The 17,807-nt window shown below is 37.7% G+C and overlaps 1 protein-coding gene across 1 annotated transcript in view; it reads left to right on the top strand.

Moving 5' to 3' along the window:
* The window catches only part of CLVS2 (clavesin 2), a 40,525-nt gene extending 22,981 nt beyond the window's left edge, over positions 1–17,544 (top strand). The window contains exons 3-5 of the mRNA XM_015819411.1: positions 12,689–12,799; positions 14,516–14,736; positions 17,457–17,544. Coding sequence (XP_015674897.1) covers positions 12,689–12,799; positions 14,516–14,736; positions 17,457–17,544 — 420 coding nt within the window. The remainder of the gene's footprint in view (positions 1–12,688; positions 12,800–14,515; positions 14,737–17,456) is intronic.
* The last annotated feature ends 263 nt before the right edge of the window (positions 17,545–17,807 follow it).

Genomic DNA, 17,807 nt, shown 5'->3' with positions numbered 1-17,807 from the left:
GTGTCCCTGAAAAATGGTGAGTTATCAATGTAATTTTCTTTGTACTTGAATGCAAACCAGTTCCCTAGTAATTTGACAATTACCATGGTGAACCTGGTTCAACATGCAAGCATGCATTAAATTGTATAACGACACGCAAATCTTAGATATTTAGGTGAGGGGCAAACGTAGACTGTGCCAAGATTTCTTTTAACCTGTAATGATTTTGAAGAGCAGTAGGTATGTTTTTAAATGTAATAGAAACCATGAAAATAGAAATGGAACTACCTGCAAAGCAGACCAGGTTTTCATTAGGTATAAAGAAAAGTAGAATTCTTCTCTTGGTCAGTGGCTTCCATATAACTATCTCTGTACTGATAAAAGAGAATATTTGTAACTCAGGGTTGAATTGTGGATCCTTGGTGCTCTCTGATCTTGGTGGTTTTCTTGCAGACATTTCATTACCCAACTAGGTAACATCATCAGTGATCTCTGTCTCTGTCTGTCTGTCTCTGTCTGTCTCTCTGTCTCTCTGTCTCTGTCTCTCTCTGTCTCTCTCTGTGTGTGTCTCTCTCTCTCTGTCTGTCTCTGTCTCTTTCTCTCTCTCTTTCTCTCTCTCTCTGACAAACACACATATGTATGAACTTCACAGTTTTGTGACATAGAGTCTCTGCTCAACAATCTGCTTTAGCTAGGAGAATTTTTGCCATAAGTCAGACTGCTGTGACATGACCATTTTGTTGCTACTGGAATTTTTATCATTAGTATTTATCAGTAATTTTAACTGATACTTTATTTTAATGTTCTTATTGTGTGTCTCAACATTACCATTACACTATCCTGCATTATCCAGCACCTATTTTGGGCACCTCTCACTCTGAATAACCTAGTTTTTCTGTATCAGAGATGGACACAAAATTATGGGAATATCTACTACAGTCATGATAAACTGCATCCCAAATATGTAGGGATCTAACACAGAACTGAAAATTAGCAAAATCCAATGAGTATCTTATGCACGTGGAAAAACGCATACAAAGCACCAATGCAGTTAACAAGGAAAAGGAAAAGGACTCTAATATAATCACAATCCAAAGTTATTAAAATAAGTGTCTCAAAAGTATATTTAAAATATGTTTTTAAAAGCTGCCAGTGAAACACAGCTCCAGAGAGAACCAAGACTAAGCAATCAGTTCTACCAGTTAAAGACTGTAAAGAAGATCTTCATGAAAAGGATGTTAGAACATTATTTCTCAAAAGAGAATTTTAAATTGAGACATAGCCATGCAAAAACCCCTCACACGTTCATCAAATGCACCCTGAAGTTTATGAGATGCAAAAGAAAAAAGCCTCTTAAGTCAGGGAAAGCTTAAAAAAAACATGAACAGAAATGTTACTTAAGTCTAGACAGTGATTAGAAACTCTCACACAGATATCAGAGTATTTATCAAGGTTCTCTTAAGAATTGACAATAGTTAAAAGCCATAACATTCTGGAGTATCTATAACTTCTGAACATTTTCAGATATTAGGTAGAGCATATTTACAACAATCTAGTCAAGATATCTTGGTTAGGATAAAACTGCACCTGGTCACTAGTAACACCTTTCCCCAAAGGAAAAGGTAGCTAGTAAGGCATTGCCAACAAACAAAGTGTTTATAAATATTGCTCCAACAATTGTTCTGAACTTTGGACTTTGGAATTTTGACCCTCAGAGACTTAATCAAAGGTCAGTTATATGTAAGATTATTACAGTAAGTCATAAATGGATTGTATTGGTAATCCAGAAGGAATTTCTTGGCATCTGATACTCCCAAGTATTGTCTCATCTGGAAGACCTGTCTCAGAGTTGGATGCCTCTGTCCTCCAAGGGTCTTTCCGTTTCACTTCAGAGTGTCCAGGAGTAACTGCTGCTTCATAATTTTATAATTCAGGAACTTCATAATTTTTCTTTAAGAGGAGATGTCTGAGGAGAAGGCATGGCACAAAGTATACTAAAACAGTTGGCCATCAGTGAATCATTTCCACTCCTTTGCTTTCAAAGATTTTTCACACAGCAAAGCATATGAGCTTTATATTAGAATGGGGCTTCTGTCAGGTGTATGTGTAAGAAATTATATGCCTTAATTATAGGGAGCATGCAAAGGTGAAAAGCTTCATTGATTATAGATTTTCATAATATGTATCCAAACTCTTCATGGGTCTCCATGTCATCAGAATTAAGTTCAGTCTGGTTATGAGAATATACTATATGTGTAATTCAGGGTGCAATATTAGCATAAGCTTCTTTTATGCCACTGATACGTTGACTTCATCATACTTAACATAAGGGTGACAACTAATTAAAAAGCTTGGGTGTCATATTAATTGACTGACTGCTGGGATGTCTTCGGCATTATTCTTTGTGAAGTTATCTTTCAATGGGTAGGTTTATTGCTTGATAAATTTGCCTACATTACATTACAGTGCTACATTACATTACACCTGGATTTATTAGTCATGGCTGTTTTATGTTTGACATTTCCAAAATTAAGCATCTTATATGACACGTATAGTGGCACATTATGCATATTTTGTACATGAATGGTGCTTGAGAGACAAATAGAATTATGAATGTTCACTAGGTTAAATTCACATTTACACTCTCCATGGTAAGTAATTTGTTCCAATTGTAAACATTACAATTTCACTGGTGAAGTTGACACCGGCGCAAAGCACTGCTGCATACATTTCCATAGGTCAAAGATTTTCTTTTGTGTCTTGTCATGCAAATCTCAATACATGTTTTTATAGTAGATAATAAATCATCTTGAATAATGTTATGTAACATGTTATTATTATTTATCAGAATTTTCATGGTAGACTGGAACAGCAATCAAACACTATAAAATTACAAATTTAAGCGGCAGGCTAAAATAGTTCCAAAATGGCCATTAAAGGCTGTCTAATCAATATTGTGTAAGTTTTAAAATTTTTACTGAAAGAAAGCTAATAATTTGAAGCATTATGATAGAAAGGATAGTCTTTGGAGCATTTTAATTAAGACATGCAGCTGTATATAAATTAAAGCATACGCTAGTCTTCTAGCAACTGGGAAGCCCAGTTTTGGCTGAGCCAAAGTTGTTCAAAAATTAGTTGAGGACCTCTGGGTTAGTGTAATACATTGCCACCAAATATTTTTCCAGGAAGAAAGAGATCTGTAGTACAGGGGTCTTCAAACTTGGCCCTTTTATGACTTGTAGACTTCAACTCCCAGAACTCCTCAGCCAGGCACACTGGCTGAGGAATTCTGGGAGTTGAAGTCTACAAGTCATAAAAGGGCCAAGTTTGAAGACCCCTGCTGTAGTAGAATGCTACAGAAGAATGTTTGGGTCAGAAGCCACATCCACAATCACAGAAAAACAAAGTCAGTGAAGCAAGATTCATTAACTTAAAATGTACATTGTATGCTCATCATATTTTATATCGAGGTTTTAGCTCAATCTTTTCCCACAACACATCAAGATTAAGGGATTTATGCCAGGGCATTCCTTTTGCTGTGTTTTCACAAACATTCTGTGAAATCCTCTGTATATGCAGTGCGCCATTGTACATTAGAATGGCCTCTTTCTCTTGTCTTCATAGTCTCAAGCAGAACCATTTCCCAGCCTTGATACCTGAAATCATTTAAATTGGATCCTCAATATCAAGACTTAAGCCTGGGACTTACTTTGTGTAAATCACATGTTCTACAGATTTTCTAAATCTTTATATTATGCATTCATTTAGGAAATCTGTAGAACATGTGATTTACACAAAGTAAAGAGCCATTGCCTGCTAGAGATGACAGGTCAATGATCAGAACTGGATAAAGCAAATGTTTATAGTGTGGTCTTACTTAAAAAGAGGGATCTAACTTAATAAAAGCCAGTTTTCAATGATTCATATGTGTTGTAATTGCTGTGGCACACAAAGCTCAGCTGCACAGTAAGAGCTGAGCTTTGTGTGCCACAGCAGTTACTACCCAGATGAATCATAGAAAACTGGCTTTTATTAAGTTAGATGTTTTTAGTCCTACCAACTCAGTATTATGTATGCTGATCAGCATTCACTTTCTAGAGTTTCAGATGAGACTCATCTGAATATCTAGATATTCAGCAAGCAGAACATTTGCTCTGCTGTTGATATCTGGTCTCCCATTGATCATTTGACTTCTCACAAAATACCTCCCAAAATGGAGGTTGGGTTTGGCTTCAGCTTGGATTTATTCAGTTAACTTGAAAGCAATTTTCTGGGATTTTTGAGAGCCCTATTTTGTCAACAGGGACAGATTTGATGCATGAACTACATATTATTGCGTTTCAGCACCTTGAGGCCTCTGGACAGCAATAGCATAACTGAAGTTAAGAGGAATCTATTAGATTAGAACGTAACACAATTGTTCCCCACAGTTTTGTAAGCAAATCATTTCCCCTAAATATATTATACCCATGTTAAGTGCAATAGGTTTTCCTGAGACTTTAAGGAATACTTTAAGGTCTTCCCTTTATTTTTTAGAGGTTATTCTATTTTCTGTGCTGGTGATCAAGGGAGCAAACATAGCACTACCTCTTTTCATTTTGTTTTTTCACCATAATAACTTTGTGAGGAAAGATAGACTGAGAAATAGTGCCTGGTCCAAAGGCATCCACTGAACTTCCATGGCTGAGAACGAACACTGAATTCCTAATGTTGAACAGGAGGTCCCAATCCTGTGCTTATCATAAGGCTTGTGTGGTATACTGATTAAGATGTTAGGCTAGGAGTGAGAAGACCCCTATTCCTGTCCATTCTCAGATATAAAAAAATTCATCAGGTAACCTTGAACTAGTCATCCTCTCTTAGTGCAACTTACCAACTTGGTTGTTGTTATGGGAAAAATAGGAGGAACCTCTATGTATGCCTCTAACAGCCTTCCCAGATCGACCAGACAGGAAACACAACTAGATGATTGAATTCTACTTTATTGTAAAGCTATATTAGTCATCCCCAGATGACTGTTATATGCTGCCTAGAATCATTTCTCATGAAATGACTGGCTATATAAATTTAATTAATTAATAAATATTAAATAATCCTTAAAGTCTGAAAGTACAAATCTCCTATCATCTTCTTTAAGCTCTGAACTTCCTCCTCCACCCAGTTCTAGGCTATGGTCTCTTATCTCACATTTCCTAGGCATTCCCCCCCATTTCTCAAATTTATTCTCATGTAGCATTACAGCCTACTTATGCTCTGAAATGAAAGGCAGGAAGTACACGTAATACATAAAGAATAAATAATCAATAACTTTATTGTTAAAACATTCCAGATCTTTTTTTCTGCCAAATGCTCTAAAAACAGACCTTGAATAAAAATAATTCAAATAAAACTGCAAATGCCCAGAAAGCAACAGAGAGATGCTCCCATGGAGAAGCATCAGACAAGAATGGAGGAAGAACAATTATATGCACATACAGGAAAAGTACACTCTCAGCCCCATCCCCACAGTTTTATTAAATGAGGCGTATAAACAGATGGTAACTCTGAGAGAAGATACATATACATTGTTATGCATTTCTAAAGAGCAGTGACAGATGGATAACAGACTATGTTTCTGTTTGTATGCCAAAGGCCATCTTTTTGCACATTGGTATCCCTTTTTAAATTTGAACACAGGTCATATGAAAGTAATCTCCCATCACAGTTGCTACAAAACAGTAAAGTGAAAATGATTGAAAACGATAGTCGGGTTCACCAGATGCAAATATAGTCATTTTACAGATATGCCAAATTGCAGCTGATGGATGTTCAACATGATTTACTCAGAATAAAATCCAATACTTAATGAAAGTTACTTCTCAATAAGTTTGCATGGGATTTCACCATTCCACAACTACAGGAGATAGGATTTCCTTTCCAGAGCTCACCATTCAACCTCCCACCTCTCCTTTCTTTATTCCTTTAAATTAAAGGCCTAATGGGTTGGAGTCCAAAGAGCTGAAATCTATATGGTTTTGCCAGGGTATTAAGATACTCACTGTACCTTCCATGATATATTATGGGTTTGAAAACAATAAGGATTTTGGTGCTGTCCTGATTTCTATTCACAAAAAATCAGATGTTTGGAGTACATATCAACAATCTCAAAATCTCTCTCTGTTCTCGAGAGAATGTTGGCAGTCTGGATCTCTCATCCAGCTTCCTTTTCAGCCATAATGCTTTGAAAATCCACACATTGGGCAAAAATTCAGGCATGTTCTCAGTCTGTCAAGAAAAGAGTAGTTCAGTATTGACTATCGCAATGTTAACCCAAAGTAGTGGGAAACCTCTGCACAAATGCCAACTTCAGGGTGTTCTGCTGCTGTTTTGGGGATTGCTGGCATGCTAAATGTATAAAGATTGGTATATTTTTCTCTGTTAACTCTCTGAACATTTATTCAATAAAATCCTCTTTGGCATTTTACTCTGACCTAACTTTACTGCCTTTGAATCCTAAAGAAACCTATTGGTTTCAGGCTACTCACTGGGTTGCCGACACACAGACTCTGTAACTATGAGTTTGTTTCTTATCTTGCATAACTGCTTCTGAAAGAAAGTTACTCTATCTTGTTCTCTACTTTTCCCGTCTTCATGTTTATTCTCTTTGAAATCTAATATTTTATTGCTCTAAACTTTCCATCAGATGCCCTTTCTGCCTTTCTTTCCTTCATTATTTCCTCCTGTTTTCTTAGTGATAGACATTAACTCTTATCTGACTTTCCTTCCGTACTGTGTTAGAAGTCTCTGACTTTCCTTCCATACTGTAATGAAAAGCCTTTAGCAAATCCTGAACTAAAACTTGCTGAAGAAGTGAAAAATGTCTCCCTCATTTCACAAATCTCATAAAATCCCTTCATGTTTGCTGTCTCTTTCTCTCTTTAATATGTATACATCACTTGTCGTCAGCTCATAATACTACTCTTTTTGTCATTTGACCTATCCTGCAGACATCTCTGGTCTAGTAGTTCTCTTTCCTAGCAACCTGTTCTGTGGTTTAATGGGCAGAAATTTCTCACTTCTTCTATAAGAGGTAGTCCTCAATTTATGACAAGTGAATTGTGCAATTGTTAAGTGAATCCAGCTGCCCCCATTGATTTTACTTGTCAGAATCTGGCTAGGAATGTTGCAGATGGTGATCACATGACCTTGGGTTTCTGCAGCCATTGTAAGTGCCAGTTGCCAAGAGCCCAAATTTTGATCACATGACCATGGCGAAATGGTTGTAAATCACATTTTCAATTCCATTGTAACTTCGAATGTGGGTAAATGAATGGTTGTAAGTTGAAGATTACCTGTAATAGTGTTTCATTTATGACAAGAAAAACTGCAAAGACTTTCCATCCTTGTCTTACTCTCCCTAAGGAAGAATGTTTTTTTCTTCCATTTTTATTCATATCTTTTGCTAGAGTAAGTGTTAGTCTGGCCCCTTGCCAATCAATAATTATTTCTATCATAAGTAACGGGTTCCAATGCCTCTGGAAAATTACTAAAAAGTTTTTCTTCTAGCTTCCTCTGAGGGGATTTTTCTTACTTAAATGGGCTCCTTAAATGTAATCATGCTTCTTGTATTGTCTCTTCTCTTTCATTCAAAACTGTACTCAGAAGGTCAAACTCCCCAAATGATGGAAACTGAGGGAAATATGCAGGCATACCCATAGAAAAATCTGAATTAATTTATTTAGAAAACTTGATTTTCCAATAAACCAACTGGGTTAAAGATTAAAATAAGATATGTTATTCCTTTTACTAATGCTCCTTTTGCTGTCTTGAGGACAGAAAAGATTATGCTTTATGGATTTGTTTATAAATAAGAGATGAGATACGGGATGAAGGGATAAATATTTGTAACTAGAGAGGTGAAGAGTTACTAAATTTTTTATACATGTGATAACGATTGGAAGTCACTATATACATTTCTTTTTATTATATTCTTATTTTTCTTCCTACTTTCTGTCTTTATCTTCTCGTTTGCACTTTTCACTTTCTATTCTTTTCATTCTTTTTTTTGCATTAGATTTTACTATTGTAACACACACACACACGATTTTAGGAAATGAATGAGACTCTCAAAAATGCCCATTTCTTATAGGCTTGTCACTGTCACAATCTCATGCTGCTTTCCAAGCTTCTGTTTCATAGGTAATTAAATGTATTAAACATTTCTTTTGTTCCAAAGCTAATAAAATGTACAACAGCTGTTTGCTGGAGGCAGTCTTGAACTGGTAACAGACCTAATGACCTCAGATATGGGTGCTATCCAGTTAAGTCCTCCTGCTAAGGGAATCAATGTCCTCATTTAAATGGGAAGAGGGTGCCAAGATTGAAAAGTTCTTTAGAACAGATGGTGGGACAGAAGCTATGGAAGATAGGCTATCGTTCATATGATGTTGGGTTTCATCCAGTATTTTTAGTTTATACATTCCTAGATTTCTTTTAAGGATGTGGAATTTATTGATTTGGTTTGATGAGTAATATGTCATCAAACTATAGGGTAAATTTAAATTGTGAAATAACGGGCTGATAACAAGCACACAATTTATTATAGCATAAATAACATTGCATGTGAAAATAATGGCCTTGCATAGTTTTGTATGTGACATAACTAACTAAATGATGTAATTCATCACATTTCCACAATGATGTCACAACATGCTTGATAGCATTGTGGCTTGCAATTGATACCTCTGTGAGGCTGATAATCCTAAAAGCTTGAAAATGATATTTTTGGCTTCAAAATGATAATATTTGCCAGCTACCCTTGCTCTTATTGTATCCATAATACTGACCTTTAATAGATTTCTGAAAAATGTATTTTAATATTGCTTCCTTGCTGGGTGTTAAATTAGATGTATTAATAAATTACAAAAGACTACACTGTAATTCAGAGCAGTTACAAGAAGGACAGCTAGACATTATTGCTCACCCCAACACAATAGCACATCAACTCAATTTTCAACAAAGAAGTTTGATAGCATGCTTTGCCCACCTCTGTAAGTGTGTATAAGTAGACACCAACAGAAAACTCGTCTATATCCACGTTAAAGCCACTACTATAAAATAGCAATATTCTGCCATCAAACTGCTTTGTTCTCCAGGTGAGTAGCTATCAAGGCAGCAAGGGGGAGATAAAAACCTCTCATCTCATTAATGCTAATAGGAAGCATTATACTTTAGTGAATAGAAGGCATATATAGAAAACTACATGATGCTCAGTGTCTAACCCTGTGTTTGTTACTTTACAGCTACATGGAAATGGATGTTTATCTTCTGAGAAATGAAACTAAATTTCTACCAGTTTTCTGAATTGTGCATGTCGATTCAGCTAAGCATCAGTATTCTTAGAACCAAAACTGGATAGTCAGGATTTCTATTGCTAAGCTAGGTGATTGTTAAGTGAGTCCTACCTGATTTTACAGCCTTTTTTGCCACAGTTGTTAAGCAAATCACTACAGTTGTTAAGTAACTGCAGTTACTTTTTTTGCCATGGCCCTTAAGCGAATCCGACTTCCCCCATTGACTTTGCTTGTCGGAATCAATCTGGAAAGGCTGGAAATGGCAATCAAGTAACCTGGAACACTGCGATCATTACAAATATGTGCTGTTTACCAATTACCTAAATTTTGGTCATGTGACTAAGGATGCCACAATGGTCATTAAGTGTGAGGAACCAGTCCTAAGTCACTTTTTTCCGGTGCCATTGTAACTTTGAAAGGTTGTTAAACAGATGATTGTAAGCTGGGGATTACCTATAGCCCCATCAATCAACAGTTTCAAATGGTAACATGGAGTGGAAGCAGATGAGCTAGCCATTAGACTTGCATAAAAAGGCCTATGGGCTCCAGATTTCATCTAGCATTAGGGAGAAAAAGATAGAGATGAAAATAAATCGCTGTTGCCAGACTACTTTCTTGCTAAACTTGTTCTTTTATATTCTTATTGGGTGGCTTTTTCTGTTTTTGCTGAGCATACATCCTACAGCTATTCTATAGCTTTTTTAAAAAAAAAAATAGTAAATTCAGAAACATCAGAAAGGTCATTCTTAATCTATCTTAGCTTCTGCTAAAATGAAAAGGGGAGACATTCCCTGGAATGTTGCAAAATGTCACATATAACAATTTTGTGGAATGTAAGAATTGGAATAAACTTGGAGATCACCCAGGACACTTCTGTCTTATAATTATACTATATATACATATACATACATACATGATCATCATTCAGGAAGACTGTCAAGGGCTATATTTTAGCTCAAGATGGAAAATACCAATGCAATTCAGAGAATTGGAAAAGATTTTTTTCAATAAGTTGATTTAACAATTTTAGATTGACAATGTAAAGAAAACTAAGGATCCCCGGGGCAAAATAATTGGCTGTAAAATGTAATGAATGTTAAGTCTAGTTTCTTTATACCTCAGGATATCTAGCTATGCTGCTAGATATTCTGAGAGTTTAGGTCAGCACTTTTAAGAGTTTTGAAGAAATGGACAACTTACCAGCATATCTGATTCAAGAATATTGATGGAACTCACTGAAATGGGGAGAAATTTCTGTGATGCAAACTGGTAATCTAATATTAGACCTGATTATATATTAGAAAGGAGAGTAGGCCTCAGGGATGAGTGCTCTCTCTTTGTTTCAACATCTACATCAGGCCGGTGTGTTAGTTCATCCATTGCCATGGGGTGAGTTACCATCAGTATGCTAATGATATCCAACTATCTATCTCAGCCTTTGGTGAGTTAAGCAAGGCCATGAACATTTTATTCAGTGTATGGAGGCTGTGAGAATCTGGATGCAGAACAACAGGTTTCAGCTGAATCCTGGAAAGACTGAGTGGCTCTGAATCTTGGGACCTATTGATTCTAGGACTATGCAATCTTTACTGATTCATCTGTATTTGGAGTACTATGTCCAGTTCTTGGTAGGATATTTATTTAAAAGAGAGATGAAGAACTTGTAGTGGAATGGAAAAGATACCTCCAGATGGGGGGCTGGCTATCAAGCTGATTATTGAGGGTTTTAAAAAGCTTTAATTTTTAACTTACAAAACAGAAGACTGTGGTAAGATACAGTGGCAATTTTCAACAATTGAAAAGGTTCTACTTACAATAAAGGACAGCTCTATTCTTAGTTGAAATTTAGAGCAGAAAAAGATTGGAGGGTTGAAATGAAAATGAAGGAAATTCAGGCCAAATATTTAGATTAATTTCTTGACACTCGGAGCCGTTGAACAATGGAACACACTATGCTAAAACCTCACTGGAAGTGTTCAACTAAGAGCTAGAGACATAATAGCAAATAAGCATGCAGTGTTCACACTTTGGTTATTCAACTGAAACCCAACAGTTATACGCATAAATAATTTAACATGGAATAATCAAGCTGCTGTTTTAATTTATTAAAACGTTTAAATCCTCTCCTTCCCACCTCCAATTTTTAATCAATTATTCCTAAGATGCTTAAGAATGTACTGTATGTAAAAACATAATCATAGTTTCAAATAAAAATAAACGCATGTAAATTTGTGTACGTAAAATGGAAAGATTATATGGCGGCAAATAATATAGGCTGAAAATATGTGCATTGCTGCTTGGTAGAAATCATCCTCTCTCTTTATTAGAATTCTTGTCCCAGATTTATAACTGGATACAGAATTACTGTCCTGGAGGGGAAGACAACTTTTGTTTAATAAGCTTGCATAAGAAAATCTCTAGCCTGAAGACAGGATCTTAAACAAACAGCTTATTTGTAATGGTGTGTATCTTAATCTTTATAGTGAAACCTGGCTGCACGTTTATTGTGAGGATGAATTTGCTTAAGTGCAGAGAGTGGTGAGAATGGCCGAAAAGATCATTGGCAGTTCCCTTCCTCCCATCCAGGACATAGCACAGAAGCGCTGCTTGAGCAGGGTCCGTAAGATTATCTGGGACACTACACATCCTCTTCATGACCTGTTTTCCTTGTTACCTTCTGGGAGGAGGCTTCGTGGTATCCGAAACAGAACATCCAGATTCAGCCATAGTTTCATTCCATACAGCATTAACCTTGCAAACTCTCAAGCTTCCTCCTTCCGTTACATATTCAAGATGGACAATATTTAATATTTATTTGCTACGTATATGTAGGGATGTGGATCTATACATATGTTGTTCATAGTATGTTTAGGTGTGTGTCATGTATGTGTTTTACTTTGATGTGTGCCATTGTGCCCACAGTATAAAAATGACAATAAAGGTTATCTTATCTTATCTAACTTACAACAGTTCATTTACTGACCGTTCAAAGTTACAACAACACTAAAAAAGTGACTTATGACCATTTTTTCATGCAAATGTTGCAGCATCTCCATGATCATGTGATCAAAATTCAGACACTTGGCAACCGACTCATTTTGCAGTGTCCCGGGGTCATGTGATCCCCTTTTCTAATCTTTTGACAAGTAACTTCAATGAAGAAGCTGTCAATTTCAGTGATTCACTTAACAACTGTGGTAAGAAAGGTCATAAAATGGGGCAAAACTCATTTAACAACTGTCTTGCTTAGCAACAGAAATGTTGTGCTTAATTGTGGTCATAAGTCGAGGACTACCTGTTTTCACAGTATGCTAAAGATACAGAGAAAGTTGCTAATAAAGTAAAATATCTCATTTTTATTTGATGTTCTCTTCTAGGACAGTTTCCCAGCGCGATTTGGAGGAATTCATTTTGTCAATCAGCCATGGTACATTCATGCCCTTTATACAGTTATACGTCCGTTTTTAAAGGAGAAGACAAGGAAGAGGGTAATTTTATTCATCTTTGTTTCCATCATATTTCCATAACTTTATAAAAGGACCCATAGCCTTGAAAACTAAAGAACAAATACATGTTTCCAGTGTCTTGTTTTGTGACCTTAATTATATACATATGGCAGATAAAATATTAATACAATTAGATTTAGAATATTCTTTATTGGCCAAGTGTGACTGGATACACAAGGAATTTGTCTCTGATGCATAAGCTCTCATTGTACATACAAATACTAACACATTTTAGAATACAGCAAAGGATAAAATGGATTTTCGACTCATTGTTTCTTGAACGGCCCAAGTCAGTCCCATTTACTAAAAGCTGAATAGTTATTTGCACAGCTGCCTAAGCAGACTTGTTGCATCTTAAAATCACTGTTCTGAAATGGGAGAATTAAGCTATGTGTTGGTTGAACTCTAGGGTTCACTTTGTTTCTGTATTTCTCGTCTGATGCTTATCAATGCAGCATGTAAAAATAGTAAAAAAAAAAATCATTATTCTACTTCAAATTGGAAGTACACAAGGTGAAAACACCATTAAACCCATACACAGAATGACATGCATACATTCACCCGAAAACCATACCTCTCACTAAGGTCCCAAGGTGTCCTTTTTTTTAAAGCTGCAGCCAAGTTTCAAAAGCATCTTGAAATAGAGAATTTAATAAGCTTGCTCTTTGGAAGCATAATACCAAATTCTATAGAAGCTAAAGGTAGTTAAGTTCTTCAGTTTTCCAGTTGCTTCTCTTTGTGACCTAGCGGGTACCATTCTAACAGAATTGTCTGTCAGTAACCTCTTTGAATTCTTGTAAGCTGTTGCTTCTATCATCAGTGATATTATCCAGTCACCTTGTCTTCTATTGATCTCCTTTTTAAATTGTTGCTTAGTATTCCCTTCCAATTGTTACTTCTTGATTATCATGTACATTCTTCAAAAGGCAGAGGCAAAAGCCTGGGTGTACTCACGTTTTTAAAGGCTAACCGCAATTTGTTGTGGTCTACCTAGTCAAAACCTTTGGGTAATTAATAAATTAATAAATAGTCATCTTTTTGGACTTTTTGTTATTCAGTGGATCATGGGCATCTGAAGGCTTCAGATCAAAATGGGGAGAGATGCATTACACCATTGGGTCTTAAGCTCTGCTCCTCTTAGATATGCATGTAATTTCATGATGTACTACCCTTGGGGTGGAGCTTGTGTTGTGCCAATGTTATATATTTTCATCGTTCTTCCCTTCTTTTCACTGTATTGTGAACTTGGGTGATCCTAACTCTTCTAAATCAATGGGTGCATAAGCCTCTTTACAAATATGTTAGTAATTCCTGAACGGAGCTGAAGACCTTAAGGATCCATTAAAAATTACTTTAAAAAAGGCACCCTGACATGTCATAGCCCAAAATAGCTTGAACGTTCCCCATAATTTGCCTTGTGCAATTGAGAAGGACATGCTTAGAGCTATTTGGATTATAGAAGAGGATTCATTTTCGTTGGATTCCAAATGTTATTTGGAAGTAGAAATATGAGAATATGACTAATCTTTCAGCAGCCTCTTTAGGTAACCAATTGCATTTTTTTTAATCTTCTGAAAGGTTTGGGAAATCTTCTGTGGTAAAAACTACGTCTTTGAGCTGTCCAGCTTTTCAGATAGCTACATTTATTATTGTAGATTCTGATAACTTTACAGTGTATTATATTCCTCTTTTCCCTAGATATTTCTCCATGGAAACAACCTCAACAGTCTGCACCAGTTGATTCATCCTGAAATTCTTCCTTCTGAATTTGGAGGAATGCTTCCACCTTATGACATGGGCACATGGGCAAGAACACTGCTAGATCACGAGTACGATGATGACAGTGAATATAGTGTGGAGTCCTATAACACATCTGCAAAAGAAGTTGAAAAGGAGCTCTCACCCAAATCCATGAAGAGGTGAGTTCATGATGCCTTCTGAAGCAGGAGATGCCTAGGTGATCTCCCAGGTCAAATAGACAATCGAATAACAGAATTGGAAGGGACCTCATAGGTCATCTAGTCCAACCCCCCTGCTTAAGCAAGAGACCCTGTACCATTTTTTGACAGATGACTGTCTATGCTTTTCTCTTACATTATGGGACCCTAATTAAAAAAAAAAATAGGAATGGGAAACTAAGTAAATCTTTGGATCAGATTGCTCACATGGCAATCTGGAACTCCTTCTCTCCTTTTTGAACACCCTCCTCTGGTGTTCTTTCCTGTGCTTGGAAGGCAGCTCAATTCTCCTCCCAGTCCTTCTCTATATAGAGCAGTGATGGCAAACCTTTTAGAGACCGAGTGCCCCAAAACCACTCTACCTGCCCCTGCCCCACCTGCTCCGCCCCCCCACCCTGCACCCCCACAGGGCCACCCACCACCTCCATGGCCCACCACAGATCTTCCAGGCGGCCCGGACCATGCCCTCCACCCACGCCCCGCAGCATCATCTGCACACAATGGGGTATGAGGGCAGAGTCTTGTCCCTGCTGCCCGGCTGTCATGTCCTTGGCTGTGCTGCTACGTGCGGGACGTGCCTAGGGGCAACTCTCCTCTAGGGGGGCTGCTGTTGAGGAGGGGGCCATGGGGGGAGGCGGGGCTGGGATGACGGCACGCATGCCCACAGAGAGGGCTCTGAGTGCCGCCTCTGGCATGCGTGCCATAGGTTCGCCATCACTGATATAGAGGATTAAAGATTTGCTTCCAATCTTGTTCAGATCAGAAGAGTTGCTTTCAGCTCCCATTTGTAAGCAGAAAACTCCCTTTCTCTACATAGGAGGAGAAACAGAGCCTAGAGGAGGAAATAAAGCAGTATTATGGATGAAGATGCTCCCTCTCTGGACATAGAGATGTACTACTTACAAGGCATCTATGCGTCATTATGCTTGTGCATAATCAGAGAGGAGACCAACTTTTCATTCTTCAGACACTTCCACCAGAAAAAAAAAAAGAGAGAGAGAGAGAGAGAGGGAGAGAAACCACATTTGCAAATTTATCAGACCTGAGAAACTTGCTGTACCTATGCAAGCCACACTGACTGTTTTCCCTAGGAACTAAAGAATGCCCATCCTGGTAAATGTAGCGAAGCATGTGCTCTCCAGGGCCTTGGACTGAGCCCTCTCAGCTGTCCTTGTTGCTTATCCTTTCCCTTTTCCCACCCCCTCATTGTGGATTAGTATTCCCTCTGCATTTGCTGATAGCTGTCACTCATTTCTCACTTCATGATCTCTAGCTTCTGAACATGGAGGCCAGAACATCTGCTAACTGGTTCCCATTGTTAGAACGCCATTATCATTTATTTAAGCAATGAAAATAAAACTGATATAGGGAACCATTTAAGGGTGAGTTGGAGTGGGAAATCAGTTGATTTTAAAGGTCAGCTTTGAAGCTGAGTGTTAGCTTGAAAGCCTTGTAAATAGGCAAGTTTTCTCACACATATGCAGATTTTCCTCACTTTACAGTGGGTGAATTTACTTTAGGCAGGTTTTGCAGGAACATGACCCTAGCACAAAGCAAGTAAAGCCTGTGCTTAGCATGCACAAGGGTATAGTTAGCATGCATTCATCATACCAACTTGTATCTCCCATACTGTTTATCCAGATGCTGCACAATTCTTTCAATACCAAGTTAGATAGTATTACTGGGGAAGGAATTGCATATAGATCTGCACTTCTGTGCTGGGATCTGCATATAGAAGAGCGTTATGGTTCCACAGTGGTTGCAGTTTGTTGCTGAGCTGCTAAGCTGTGCAATATTCCAAGTTGGCTGAGCTGAACTTTGCTGGAGGATAGCACCCATGCCTAATTCTACTTGAACTGCCCACATCGCTTCAGGCAAATGCTGCAACGCCCTCTTTTAGACCTTATTTTGTAACAGAGCCTTTGCCGTCCTTTTCACGTACAATATTCATGGGCAGTTTCATGTGCAATAAGCTGGGGCCTTTCCCTCACAGGAACATTATCCTGTGCAAGCTGTCAATTGCCCATCAACTTTTGATGGAACCCCTCCCCATCCCCCAAAGCCCTCTTTCAGAAGGATGGTATAAAAGGCTGCTCCCTAACCAACCTTTGCCCATTCCTCTGAAGACTTTCAGCTGTAAACTTTCAGATGCACTTTTTTCCAGTTGATCAGCTTATCTTTCTAGCTATAGTGAAGATGTTTGAGTGAAGGGCTCCCGGGAATGAAGAGCGGGACCCATATAAAATAAGAGGCAGCAAAATGCTCCCTAGCAACATGGAATCAAACTTCATTCAGCCTTTACCTCCCCTAATGGCAAAGGCAAGGCGTGAGGGAGGTAACTGGGAAGAAAATCACTCCCACCCATCTGGAAGTGGCAGCCTCAAAGTGAACCAGCTTTTAAAAAAAGAAGGTTGGCATTTAGGTGGAGAATGCATGTCAGCAAAAGCCACAATAGACTGAAAGGAGAGGCCTGCTGGCCAAATCTGACCTTTAAATCACTTTTTCCATTGCTGCTTTAGGAAACATGGTTGATTTCTTTTCAGGAGGGGCCTTGCATCATCCATCCTGTTCCCCAAGCATATTTTATGGTTGTTGATTTGCTTTTTTATAATGCGAAGGAGCTTGCCTTTTTGTTGTTGCTAAAATGAGTCACAATTGGTCGTTGCTTAATATTTTTCTAGGTCTCAATCTGTTGTGGACCCCGGAGTGCTCAAGCGCATGGATAAAAATGAAGAAGAAAACATGCAGCCATTGCTTTCACTTGACTAGCAGTCTGAGCATCAAATATGAATTAGGGTGGAAGCTATTGCTTTTCAGAGCCATCCATCGAGAAAGAATGTACAAGTTGGAATCCTATTTTTCATGTTAACGTAGCATATTCTAATGAGGCAGCAGGTTTTGCCAGGCATCCTAGCTACCACTCAACTGGAAAACAGGGTGGGGGAAAAAATAAACAGGAGAAAATATCAATAATATATTCTCTTAAGTGCCAACCTGTTTGTAAATAGTCTTTTCCTTCTCTGTGCATTTGT

The sequence above is a fragment of the Protobothrops mucrosquamatus genome, unplaced genomic scaffold, assembly GCF_001527695.2.
Source record: "Protobothrops mucrosquamatus isolate PMUCROS unplaced genomic scaffold, P.Mucros_1.0 scaffold916, whole genome shotgun sequence".
Taxonomy (NCBI): domain Eukaryota; kingdom Metazoa; phylum Chordata; class Lepidosauria; order Squamata; family Viperidae; genus Protobothrops; species Protobothrops mucrosquamatus.
The sequence above is the reverse complement of the archived record's forward strand: the minus strand, read 5'-3'. Positions and strand labels throughout refer to the sequence as shown.